General features: G+C 29.8%; 1 protein-coding gene across 1 annotated transcript in view; it reads left to right on the forward strand.

The window, feature by feature from the left end:
• LOC136273968 (multiple epidermal growth factor-like domains protein 10) overlaps positions 1 to 13663 on the forward strand; it is a 55923-nt gene extending 42260 nt beyond the window's left edge. Inside the window, exons 12-14 of the mRNA XM_066079807.1 lie at positions 9871 to 10011; positions 10742 to 10865; positions 13391 to 13663. Coding sequence (XP_065935879.1) covers positions 9871 to 10011; positions 10742 to 10865; positions 13391 to 13520 — 395 coding nt within the window. The 3' untranslated portion in view covers positions 13521 to 13663. The remainder of the gene's footprint in view (positions 1 to 9870; positions 10012 to 10741; positions 10866 to 13390) is intronic.
• The last annotated feature ends 1036 nt before the right edge of the window (positions 13664 to 14699 follow it).

Below are 14699 nucleotides of genomic sequence, written 5' to 3' on the forward strand. Positions count from 1 at the left end.
TGGTTCAAATTTGTTAGAATAAGAGTAACACCCTCTTTCAGGGGGGAGTGATAAAGGACTAAACATCTGCTATGATCTTAACATTTGTTGACCTTGAAATTGGTTCAAGGTCACTGCATACTTTTTTACATAAGTTCTGTTTATGAAAAGTATAAGCCAGGCAGAGCTTAAAGGAGGGTGTATATGCTTAGAAATTTTTTTTGAGTAATCTGATATGACCTTTATTAGATGGACATATGTTTTGATGGATGAATGTACAAACAAAAAGATCACTATAGGTCACATTCAGTGCACAACCCTAATTTATAGTTATTAAAAATTCGTTGGCATTCTTTAATAATCTTCTCAAAAATCATTTGGCCAAAAAGCTGAAACTTGTGTGGAAGCATCGTTGGGCAGCGTAGACTCAAGTTTATTCAAATTATGATTCATAGGAGTAGGGTGAGCCCACAATCAGAGGGGGTGAATTTTTACATAGAAATAAAAAAGAAAAAAATCAAAATGTTCTTCTCGAAGAAAAAAATAATTGACGTTTAAAATGAAAATATGTGCAGAAAATTTTAAAGATCTTTTCTAAACAAGAATTACTTTACTAACTGGTCAGGATACAGTGTTCTAATTTCATCAGTTATGGCTTCAGCTGATTTGGTGAGCCATGAGGCCCTATATGTAATCTTGTTTGCATTTTCATTCAAATAATTTAATGATTAAGGTATCGAAATATATTATCATGGTGATTATTACTAATACTAGTTATAAATAGTATTCTAATATAGATTATTATGACATCCTTTGCCATCTTCTTTTTCCATCCCTCAAGTAATTGCTGCAGCACTAATAAAATCATACATCTGTATTTTATTTAATTATAACTTTAATGAATTAAATAAATGCATAAAGATGAAAATGCTGAAATTGATTAATTTTTAAAATCAAGTATATATATATATATATATATTTTTTTTTTTCTATTTTCAATCCATATTTCCTGTTTAACTGTAATCAAGGATCAGGAATTTTCAAATTATCTTCTTTAAAACTTAATAATCTATATTATACAAGTACCCGATATGATGTTATAACTATTAATTTAATTGCATGCATTATTTTCAAAAATACAATTCCTGCAATTTACCAATGCATAGAATTTTTAACATGTTCATCCAAATAGCAAGTTTGCATTTAAATTTATGTTTACATTCCTAATGCATAATTCATTCCTTTTATTGTTTCATACCAATTAACAGTTTTGACTGAATCAGAAGGCTCATTTATATAGAACTCAGCATTGAAGCTATGCATGAAATATCATTTCTCATCAGTAAAAAATATTACTTTCATCAAGTAAGCTATAAATTCGTCTATTGTATGTCATGTACATAAGTGATTTATAATTTTATAAACAAGAACAATATTGTTCCTACTTCAGTATACATATGGAATGAACAGTTGTCACCACATTTACTTGATAATATATGTAAAATTTGTTTTAAAATTACTATGGATTCCTCATTACAATGGTTACAGTACAGAATCCTTCATAGGATTCTTCCTGTATGTTACTACCTTAAACAAATCAAAATTAAAACCGATGACTGTTGTAGATTTTGTGGCACTTAAATAGAAACTATACTGCATATGTTTGTTATGTGTTAAAAAATATTACCTCTGTGGAGATAAAGCTTGCATATATACACAACGACCTCTAATAGAGTCGGTTTTAATGTTACTAATATTATTTAAGGCGAGACTCCAATAAATGTAAATAACAAGGTAATAAATTTTATCATATTATGTTGCAAACAGTATATTTTTTCATGCTTGTTGCAAAGTAGAATTCCAAATTTGTGTGGCTTTCTTAGTCATCTAAGAATGAAATATTACATTAAAAGGTGTGTAGCATTGCACAATTCAAAATTGTTAATTTTTGATAACCAGTGTCGCCCTGGAAAAATATTTTTTAACAATACTAATAGTTTTATATTATATTATATATATATATATATATATATATATATATATATATATATATATATATATATATATATATATATATATATATATTATCAAGAGCAGTAATTGATTAAGTAAATTATTTCATTTACCTGTGAAAAATTTTAAGCATATTACTTTACATATGTGAATGTGTGTACATGTATGAATGGGTGGTGAAAGGGAAAAAAAATCATTGTAAAACTTGTATCTATCTTAAAATTGTTTATGAAAATACAATGAATAAATGTTAATTAAAAAAAATACTCCAAAAATTAAGAAACTACCTCTGACTGTTGATTGTATCCCCTTAAACTTTGATGATCATAAAGTGCAAGAGTCATCTTTTGTCTTACAGTGTCCTCAGTATTAAGAAATCTGATTAAAATACATTAAGAAAATTGCTGTAAAACCCCTCTGTTCATAAATTAATACAATTAAATGTCAACAATTTTAAAGATTTGTGCAATTTGGGGAAACATCTCTATTTAGCTTTTAATAACCGCAACGTTATACCATAAATATGATTATATATTGAGCAAATAAAGAATGAATATTGTACAATGTATAAGTCAAAAAATTTGAACCTGATACTGAACATGAACCTGTAGAGATGTTAAAGAGTGTTTTATATTTGAAACATTTGCAAAAACTTTTTATTTACTTTTATAAGACATATTTTTTATTTTTCACAAAGTAATGGTAATGGTAATGCATAACTTTACTCAAGTAATGCTATTGTAATGCATTACTTCAAGAAAATAAAGTAATGGTAATGGTAATTTAATGCCCAAATTCATGAAGTAATGGTAATGCAATGCATTACTTTACAATGTAATTCGCCCCAAGCCTGATCCCCTAAATATATGAATGCAGTCTACATAAATGTACATGCAACAAATAATTGTAATACATGTATTTTAAAAATGAATACATGTACATATAAGTATATGTGAAAAATGTTTGGTTTTAACAATCAATTTTCAAATGATACATATGTGATTTTGTGTGTATTTTCCAAGCTTTTGTGGTGAGGGAGGAGATAATTTTCATATTAATAAAAGAATATCAGAATATGTATGGTAATAGTTATATTTTTGCACACATTTTTTTTTTATTTTTTGCTTACAAATTTAATCAGCTTGGTTTTCTTGTGTGTATTGATTTTCTTCTAAAAGGGGAAACAACAACTTATATATTTTAAATTGAAAGAACCACATTAATAACACATGCATGTAAAATAAGTTCCAGTGGTATTGTAATTAATATAACTGGTATTTTTATTTGTACCTTATGATTTGTCTCTGTTATTCATTTGCATAACATACCTGAAATAACAAAGATCCATCAGGGTTTGACACTAAGGCACGTCCGACCGACATTGTCTAGTAAACGATAGGTCCGGTCGGATTAAATGTCTGTGTACTAGCCCGACTGGTCGTGTGAAAAAAAAGAGTGTGCACATACATTTTCTGTAATATTAATATCAATAGAAGTAAAAGCACTTTTTCCTAACAGGAATAAATTCTACAAACCGTAATTTAAGTACAACCCAAGGACTAACCTAGAGGATGAAGTGGGGGAAATGCTAACTTTTTGATCGGTAACATCGCCGGAATTTCCTCCGGACGAAAAGTCCAAGCCGCCCTGTACACGGAGTTCATATAATCGTGTAAATTAACCCCAAGGGCAATAAAATGATAATTAATTAATTCTAAAGACGTCTTCACAAACTCAGTTTATGTCTCTTGTGATTAATTAATCTAGTCTGTCTTATCTTTAGGGGTTATAAATACAGGTGATGCAACCACACGCTGTACAAGACGATGTTTATTACTTTAAGGCTAGTGTTGATTCTGTATAACAGTGAATTTGTTGGTAACTTGTAATTACCTAATAACACTGCCAAATTAATACTAAAATAATCATAAACCCTTTGTTTACAGTTATAATATCCTTTTAAAAAAATATAATCCTCAACATAATGGTTGGGTTGGGCTAATGCCACCAGAATACACTAAAAACAGAGGTTGATTTTATTTGTCATTTTAGTTAACACAATTACAACACATTTTATCTATAAAATGTATGAATACATCAAATAATTTAAATTAAATAAACTTGATAATTTTTTTTTCAATTTTTAGAATTTGTTTTATTTTTTAATCATAATGACTTGTTTCTAATCTAATTTAAACTATTAAAGTTTAAATCTGTGAATATCATCATTATTGTTATGCCATTGTGAAGTTATGAAAGTCTCCCCGATTTCTCAAACTCATCCATGTTTCTCTGTTCAGGAGAAGTAAGGGAAGTCTCCCTAAAGTCTTTTTGGTCCCAACCATTGAATACTTGTATCATTATTAGTACAGTTTGAATAAAATTAAATTTTAAATAGTGTTTCAATGATTCATTATTGGTAAAGATAAACCAGTACAATTAAACAGAAACAGGTATTTGATATTTTATGTTTGTCATTACTTTTAGTTTATTTTTGTCAAAATTGGTCAGGGCTAGTAGTAAAAGGGTCAGGGCTAGTGAAAAATTGCTGAGGTAGCCCGACTGGTCTAGTAATTCAAAAACTTAATGTCAAACCCTGTCCATTGAATCCAACTGCACTACATTATACATGTAACATGATGAGGCATTGGATGGGATTTCAGAAACACTAATAGAGGTTCGTGTTATATGTGTAGTGACAATATTCAGAGGTCTTAACAGAAATAAGGATAAAATCTTCATGATTTAAAAAAAAAAAACTTTGTTGACATGCTGTTTCAACACTTCTCTTTTTGAGCTCTCAGCACAAAAGAGTTCTAATTTGCAAAGGGAGATTTTAAAACTTATTATTTCACACAATAAGGATAACTTCCCCATCATGTTTTTACATTTTTAGATAGATGAAGGATTGATGATTTTAATTCTATGCTTGTTAAACATTGAGCTTGCCGCCTTTTTTTTATAACACTGCAGTAAAGATGGCTTATTTTGATAAATAATGAAGTTTGGGTCGAGTTTCCATGGAAACTGGTCAGTATATAGACAATTTAGCATGTTCATTTTAGAAAGTTTAACAAGGTCTACCTTTTGGAAAATATTCGGCAAAATCCGTTTCTATGCGTGCCGAAAAAGTTTAAATGCTTACAGAAAATGGCTTTTAATGTTTCGATGAGATTTTTCATCATTATCCTTCAAAAAAAAGAATTATACGAAATGATAGAAAATTATGAAATATTTTATCATAAGGTACGATACATATAAATTATTCCATGGCATTTTTTTTATCGCATCCTATATTAGCCCGAGGTGGCTGTATATCAGCCCGAGAGCCGACAAGCTGGAGGGCTTATATACAGCGACCTGAGGCTAATATTGGATGCGATATAAAAATTGCATAGTTTTGATTTCTGCATCAAATACTCATATAAAGTTAAAAAAAAATAACAATAAAAATCATTATTTAATTGATATTTGACTTTGTATCTGAAGCTATCCTAATAATTCATAATCATAGTAAAATGAACTGTGAAAGTCATTAAAGTGATTTATTGTTTTTGACAAACATTTTCTGCCAACAAGCAACAATTTACTTGTCCAAGTATTCAAAAATTTTAGATCAGAAGCTGATCTGTTTCTTATCAAAAGCTACTCCTTTGTTACACGTGAATAGTTATATTAATTGTACATGTTTAAGTATGGTGTTTAGTTCAATATATCACAAGCACAATAACAATAACAGAACTTCAAGTGTATTGAGTAAAATTTAAGTGGTGCTGATGAAGAAATAATCATTAGTTATAAACTTGCAAACAAATTAATTAAAGTCTGAATATAAAAATTACGAATACAGTAACACTTGTAATTAAAACAGTTTCTTAGATATTCGTACAGTCTTTGATGTTTGACATTACCTCAACCCATTATTTATATATAGATATAGTTGTTCCCTGGTTAAAAAATTTCAAAACTCTTCAAAGTTTTATAAAATTTATAAGATATGCTAGACCTTGATTTGTCACCTTATAACTATTGTTGATAGATAGTTCGCTCATCTGCGTCATCTATAATTTCCTCCTTTAACCAGTTAAGTTTCTCTATCTTTCTCTCTCAAATTAAAGCTGAACACCGCTCGTAAATAGGCACCTGGTATATAAACCCTTCGATTCCATTACACCCGATAGCACACCTAAAACTCGTGGCCAACGTGTAGTATTCCGGTTTAAATCAATTTATTTTAGTTGTTAAATAATTCCATGTACATCAAAGTGTTTTTAATTTCACCATGGTTGCGATTTGAAATTTTTCTGCGAAGATGAAAACATTATCAATATTGTTTATTGACTGTATTTTCAAGTAAATAGTATTAAACCTGTTCTTACATTGAACATTTTGCACACAGATATATCACTTTTAATTAATATATTTTTGATAAAATCGTTTTTATTTCTCTTAAATTATTGACTATTTTTTGAAAGATTAGTTTGGATCAAGAGTTTCTATGATATTTGTAGTTTAACTCAGTTGTTTATAGTTAAAACAGGTTATTGGTATCATTATGAAAGACTACATCAACGTTTATGACTTAAAACTCTGCTGTTAAAGATAAAAGGGGAGGGGGTGATAATTTAACGAGAATAAGATAAGGAATGCAATATCAAAAAGTTTAAGAACTATACTTTTCAGATAAGTGATGTCGCTGTACTATTTAAACCAATATAGTTATCTGAATGTAAAGGACTTTTTAAGAAAGCTGATGACGTATTGCTGGCATTAAAGATACAAATTACTGAAAAACAATTTGAAAGAAACAAGTCCAAGTTTATTAACACTCTGGTACATTATACGAATGTCAATCAACAAATACAAAGAAATGTAGCTTTCTATCGTGTATCTTTCATAACAGTCACATCTAACATACTGATATATGCACCAAATCTTATTTTATTGATATGTGAAGTTTCATTGCATTTGATTTAAAAGGTATTTATGTTACCTGATGTTAAGGTGGTATGGGACACTTCCATGTATTGACGTATTGTTTATTGAAATAATCAATAAGATTAAGTGCAGTTACATAAGTAGTTTCTTTCCCAATATTGTCATCTAACAGCGTAGCGCAGTGAGTTAGAAGGTTTACTACGAATCTGTAAGTCATGAATTCAAATCCCACTGTGGGTTTTACGATTTTTACCTTTCAAAATATTTTTAAAAGCTTATTTTTGGCTAGATATTGTAAAATTTGAAAGTTCTAAACCAGTGAAAGTATTTAAATTATAATGTACTTTAATCCACATTAATATCGGCGAGATGTCCCATCCCTTAAAAGCGACATATTTTGTCACCACGTAGGAGCACAGTTACCTTCAGAACATGGCGTCAAGATGACGCACGCTCAGTTTTCAGAAATGCCAAATCTCTATTTCACCGTAAGTCTTTTGTGCATGTGTTTTCACAACTTTAAAGCGGCACTATACCACTTGATATCTTATTTGCTCACATTTGTTTTAGAATAATAAGTTTGTTCTTCAAAGTTTTCATTTTTTACCATATGTCTCCTCGTTCACAGTTAGAAACATTCTGAACGCTAGATGACATTACTTAGTCCTGTTAACAAATATTTAGAGATATTTTATTTTTTTCGGGCTGTTTGGTGTCATATATGCAGTTACCACCACACCCACTAAATGAATTGTAGTTAAACACAAATGTGCAAATAATTTCTGACATATTATTTGCACCATTGAGCATTTTCACAGTTTGTATCGACTTTATCGCCGATTTAAATTAATTACCATCTGGAACATAGAATATTATGACAATACTTTATACACTATTTTTTGGTTTAAAGCTTAATTTATAGAAACATTACTTTCGACATCATATGGTTAATTGTTTACATAACACAAGTTTTGACCGTGCGCCATGACCCCACTTCTGCAGTATTATTCTTTTTTTTAATTTTAAAAATATGAGTATCTATTCATTTTTTTACTTAAAATTACTTTAAACTGTTGCAACCATAAGTATAACTTTAGTAATAATATGACGTTAAAGAAAATAGCTATGGAGAAGTTACGGAAAACCAAGGGGTTCAATATTCTATCTATCTCTGTATATATTATATCTGTCTATGTAAAACTGCATTTGTACTTTTTAATGCGCTATTCGTTAAATGTAAAAAGAGAAGTGATAAATATTAACTCTGTTTTTGAATCTTCGATAGTTGTATATTATTATTTGAAAATTGTGATTTGAAAGATTGCTCGGGTTTCGGTAAATTGTTGATACATAATCCGTTCGATGCAAGTTTGACATTTGAGCTTCGGTCATTCGTCTTTCATGTTTTGTAATGTAATGTACTATTTTGAGGACAGGCGCGCGCACTACGTCGAATCTTATGGGAAACGGTTTATATAACCCAGGTATCATATCAACATGTACGTGTTCGATAATTCATATCTGGTAGAGTTAATTCTCGGATGCAAACCCACTTTAACTTTCCCTATTAGGGTATGTTTGTTAAGGCTTCGATTGTTTATATAACCTAAAAAAAATCTTCCTCATGCGAAAATACCAATAGTGTTCTCTAGAAAATTTGCGCTTAAATCGCGCTAAAATCGTCAATCCCCTATAGAGACTGACATAATATGATTTAATGTACATCATTCTGAAAGATAATGTAACCTTCTGACAAATTCAGAACTGTATTGTGTATGCATTTCATTAACTACTTGAATGCACCACATTTTAAAATATTATACACAACTATCTCCAAAGTAAACACTACACAAAATTAGATGTTATAAAATTTAAAGAAATTATATAAAATAGTAGCGCCAAAACCCTTGTTTGACTTCGTTTATTACTTAGACATCCGAGTAAGTATACCCTATTTGTAAAACAATTCATGCTAGATTAGTACATTTATATTCTAATGCATAGATATATCCATATCTATAAATTGTCCTTTTAGCACACACTCATTTGACGTTATTTATTAGCTATATTTTATATGTAAATGTACCTTATGTACCGTTAACAGAGTGTTATTGCATGCGCGGACATAGCAATTAGCAATTTCTTTTTTGAAAGGGGGGGGGGGGGTGTCCAATGCCACGGGTAGGGGTTCCGTAATCATTGCTTCTTTTGTCACAATCAAGAGCTCTTTACTTGTTTTTGGAATTACAGAGATACAACGGATATAAAGGATTTCCTTTAAAGACTCTTGCATTAGCATTGACTTTTTCATTAAAAACATAAATACCATCTTGGCAAATTTTTCAAAAAGGTATCTGTATATGATTAAAGATACCTGATGGTGAAATTTTCTTTGCTGCATTTTCGAATATTATCTAGAAAACACTAAAGTGTCACTAAATTAACAAGAAGTTTTAAGGAAGTTATGAACCTTAAATCTTATGAACCTTGTACGTATGTCGGTGTTATTTATTTCTTATTTATATGTGCATAACTCACTCACTTAACATCTAAAAAATAAAATAAATGTTTTATTTTTAATTTGATATTAAAACACTTTCTTTAGGGTTTATTTAAAATGAGGCTTAGTTTTAACGACCGAAAAATAATTCTAAATTTGCGGCTACAAAAATAAAATAACAGTCATGTGTTTCATATTGAGGCTTCCAAACGGGGTCTTTTTTTCAAATAAAAACAAACAAACGTGGTTTATTTCGTTTATATGGGGACTTTATTGTATATTTTGGATATTATATACTACATCAAAGTAATTTCATGAAAATCATCATTATAAAAAAATATGTATTGACAATGTGTTTCTAAAACTAAAAAAACCCAAAGATGATTAGAAAATGATTAAATGAAAAAGTGTGTCAAATGATTACAATTTATTTCTTATAGGCTGTAGTTCAACGAAATATTATGGGTCTGGGACAAACTGTTCCATTCCCTGTCCAGATGTTTATTGTCGCAGGTGTCAAAATAAGACTGGCGCCTGCCAGGAATGTAAAAATGGATACCAAGGTCATCCGTGTGAAAAAGGTAATATCTGTATATGGTTTTTAAAAAGAATATTTCAAAGAAATTTCTCTATGCTTCTAAAATTTTCTTATATAAAAAATATTTTGTAATCGGTATTAGTTCGATAATTAAATGAATAACATAATCCTTGTATTGAATCCTAATTTAGTTTGCTCATTCAATTTATTGTATGACATTACTTATCTACGTTACACTATAAAACACGCGTGTAAAATGTATTCATCCCTGTGATGTCAGGTTTAAATTTAACGTCAATTTATTTTTTAAGTGCCTTATTTCTATTTTCTTAGTCGTAGAAATTTCAATTATGAAAAAAAATGTTACGTATGTTAGCGGTTTATAAAGCGTTTACTGCATCGTATGAAAGAAGAAGAAATTACATTCAGTCCTCTATAACTGTAATATTTATTTCTTCAGAAAACTTTGATTTGCCATCGTCATTATCTTTCAAGCACATATATACGCGGTTATTTGAACTTTTTACATTTTATTATGTGTCAATTATTACTAACCTGATATTCAACAATAAGAGATACATGTAGAAGGTAAAATGTCACTTTTTGTAGATTTTCGCATAATATTTCATGTTGATTCTTACACAATTTATTTGATATATGAATAATTTCAACTTTAACTAATAAAGTACTTTCTATCTTTGTCTATCACTTAAAATAATCAGAGACGTGGGACCAACTATAGCTAAGATAACAATACAATACTCATTTTGTAGTATCAGCTGACGATTCGAAAAACAATGTAAATAAATGGAAGTCAAAGTTCAACGGTCTTCTTGGTGGATTTTTCCTTTTAGTTACCATAATTGGACTATTACTAGCCTATAGCGTGATGATAAAGTAAGTTATTGTTATTCAGACTGAAAAATTACATCTACCCATTTTTACCTCTATTTCATAACAAAATCGAATGTAAGAAAAAGGCATCGTTTATACCAATATCTGCCCTTAGATTTAAAAGTTGTCTAAATCTCATGAAAATGCACATACGAATGAGTATGTATATATATATCTACAGTACCAAGTTATACACCTTTATCTTGTTTCGAAATATAATTATGACTTTATCATTTTAGCATATTTTTAAAGGTCGGGGCCCAGGTATAAATAGCAGCCAATCACAAAATGAATGGGAAATTCAATTTTCTCTGCAGCTTTCTGTTCAGAGAGAATATTTTCAAATCAACTGCATTATTCATGAATAAAAAATTGTATTTCTTGGTGAGGAAGTAGCTACCAAGGCAGTTATCAACTGACATTAAACATTTTACAAACAAAAAATTATTAAAAGAGAATTCGTCTTATAAAGTTCTGAAGCAGCTCAAAATTTTTAATTCTAAACAAGTGGTTGACATTGGAGGCGGAGATAACCAATGTTTTGTATACACAGGAAGTGGCTGTAGCCATGTGCTCTGTAGATTACTCATCACAGCATGAGAAATGTATCGGCAAGAATCTTTTACCTTAGCATTGAATAAAAATTAATCCTTCACATGAATAACACCGTTGTTGTGACAATTATTGAAATTTATTAAAAACCTAAAATTAAAATAATCGCATTGCTTTTAGTTCCACATATACATCTTTATGAGTCCACAATAAAGATGCATAATGCCCCAACCGTAGTCAATAATGCGAGTTAATCCATATGCATTACTTCCTATTTATTAATACCGATGATAATCTGGGTTATGTTTGATCTCTCCCAAAAATTCCTGTGTCGAAATTTAAATCAAGCTATCGCGATCTGTCTTTCCATTGGTGTGAACTACTTTATTTTGCACATTCTACTTGCCACCATAGTTTTGTATGTGATGCACGAACAACGCAATCGTCAGTCTCCCTAACCTGACAAAGTCATCAAAATGTGGGTCACTGTCCAAAGAACTTTGTAAACCCGTTCTTGTTTTTCTCAAAAGGAACTACATTATATCCCAACTCAGTGTCAAAGCTAACGAAATGTTTTTCCACAACTTTTAGTTACTTATAAAGCTAAAATATACATTTTTTCCAGCTTATTGTGTTCTGTCATTTCCCTCCATTTTCACTCAGGTTCCTAGTTCCCACTATGGGGTAAATAAGGGGTATTTAAATATATGTTTGCTTGTAAAAGCAAATGAAAGTTTTGTAAACGTTATATTTGAGGTCTCAACAACTAGCTGTTGACTAGTGTTCATATTTTCTTCTGTCATCCTAATACCGATCTACTGGGGTTTGAATCAGTTTCAAATGAAAAATATCCCTAGAGAACCTCTGATTATTCTTTGTAAGCTTAATCATTTTGGTGGGGGGAACTGCTAATTGTTACTTGGATCAAGTTTCATGCTTGAAATCATTTTTGTTTCAGGAATGCCAAATTGAAATTTTATCATCTTCACACATACATGTTACAACATAAGTAAAATTAAAACATTTATCAAAATCCCTCTATCTAAAAATTTATACAGCCCCTCTCCATATATTGGGTTTTCCTTAGTGTATAAACAAAGCGGACTGAGTCGCATGCAATGTTTTCTCTTATCAGCATCACCGACAGTGATGGAGGTAGCCCCGCCTTTTTGCCCTTATAGGCTTAATTGTGTACCAGGAGGCAGAAAATATAGATCGACCCCGGTCTTTAAGATTAATAAAAAAAAAAAGAAAAATAGCAAATTGCTTTTAGTTCTTTGAAGAGGAAAATGTGTCCGCAGCCGTTGCCCACAACAAAATGTAAATATTTCATGTGATATCACATGATAAAGTTATTGCTAAGTTTCATCGAGGGCGACAGTTGCGGACATAGCTTTCTATTTATAAATCACACTGGCGAATTTTGATCTTCAGCTCAGTTTTATGAAAATTACGGGAAATTGCACTGTTTATGACGTCAAAATTACCCTTGTTAAAAGCGTAAGCTTAATCAGGTAACTATTTATAGATTCTTATTTTATGGATATTTTTGTGTACATAATTATGCATTTCTAGTTTTTGTGTTTTTTTGATAAATCAATCTAAAACGGAAAAATATGACTGAAACAGTACCTAGTTTTTTACAGGGCTGTAGATACTGACAAAACTGTAATATACACGATTCAGTTTTAACCAGTTTATAGATTGGTCGAAACCTTCAGTAACCTAAGAAAAAACACCTACTGCACGAAACAATCTTTTTGATATCAGACCCAATTGCCAATATAAGACCACTTGGATTTTTCGTTAAACTAACGTACTGATGTACACTAACAGTTTTTAAAAGGAAATATGTGAATATAAAAAATAAAATGATTCCATTGATGATTCAAAAACCATTTTATTGTTTAAAAAATATTAAAATGAAAAGTTTGAATAACAATTATTCTAATTTTTATGAAATATTGTTTAATAAGACGGCGAACACTTCAGAACCAGTGCTACGTACCAGGATCAACTGATGGAAGATACAACGACAATTCGAATAATGGATTCCAAGATGTCACTGAGCTCCAAAGTGCACTTATTTATAACAATCAAGTTTAAAGGATAATATATTTACATGTATGAAACAGGGAAAATCGATAATCCTGAAATTGTTGAATTTCTTGGTTTAAAAAGAATAAATCAGCATTTGTATAATACTTTTTTCCAAAAATTGAATTCTGACATGGCACTAAAATCTTAAAACTATTGCTGCATGATATGTATCATTATTGTTTTTGTTTTATTTCTTTTGCATTTTTTGATACCTTTTGAAAATAAATTACATATTTCAAATTAATTTATGATATAAATTCCTTCATAATATTAATCAAAGGACTATATGCAGTATTATGCATTTTTTAACCCCAAAAACAACGTTTTAGAAAGAGCTTTAAAGGGGCATGGTAACGATTTTGGTCAAAATTATTTCTCCGATTTTAATAATTACAATGCTTCACAAAGGCATTTCTAATACGCAACCGACATTTCAGTGTCATTTGCTGAGTAATGAGCGAGTTAGAGAGCTTGAAATTCTTCCCTTTGTAAACAAAGCCTTTGTTTCCATTTTGAACGTTGGATAAAAACTTTCAGTTTTAAACCTTAATCGAATGTGTTAAACGTTAGAAACTGTTTATTCATGCTAAAAATAAATAAAAAAGATAGACAAATAACTGGAAAAAGATTTTTTTTATTGGTATATTGAACCTTTGTAAACAAAAACAGGGCACGAGCCTTGTTAACATTACATAGAATTGTGTGTCCTATATCTTGCCTATAACTCAACGAATGACTCTCAAATTTTATTTGATCATTTGAAATGGATTTCTAAAGCATTGTAAATAATTAAAACATAAAAACAGAATTTGACCAAAATCGTGATCATGCCCGTTTAAAAATAAGGTGAAAGATAGTTAAAATAATATTTGAAATAAAGGTGTAAAAGGTTATCACCACAGTGACGTCATAATGTAGAAATGAAGTCATGAAGATTGCATTATTTTGACAAATTGATGTTTTGTAGCAAAATATGGGTGTTTTTCGATGGTTTTTCGACTAGGAAACATCGAGTGCAGGCTTGCTCAAGTACCATTTTTTTTTTAAATTAAATATACTGCGTATAATAGTGGGTGGTACAATTTTAAGCGCATTCTTGATCAAAGTGTTCGTATTCTTAATCAAAGCGTATTTAAAATCGGTATAAAATGGACAAGAATCATAATTAGAAGTTTAAGATTCAGT

The sequence above is a fragment of the Magallana gigas genome, chromosome 1 (assembly GCF_963853765.1).
Source record: "Magallana gigas chromosome 1, xbMagGiga1.1, whole genome shotgun sequence".
In the NCBI taxonomy this organism is placed as follows: Eukaryota; Metazoa; Mollusca; class Bivalvia; order Ostreida; family Ostreidae; genus Magallana; species Magallana gigas.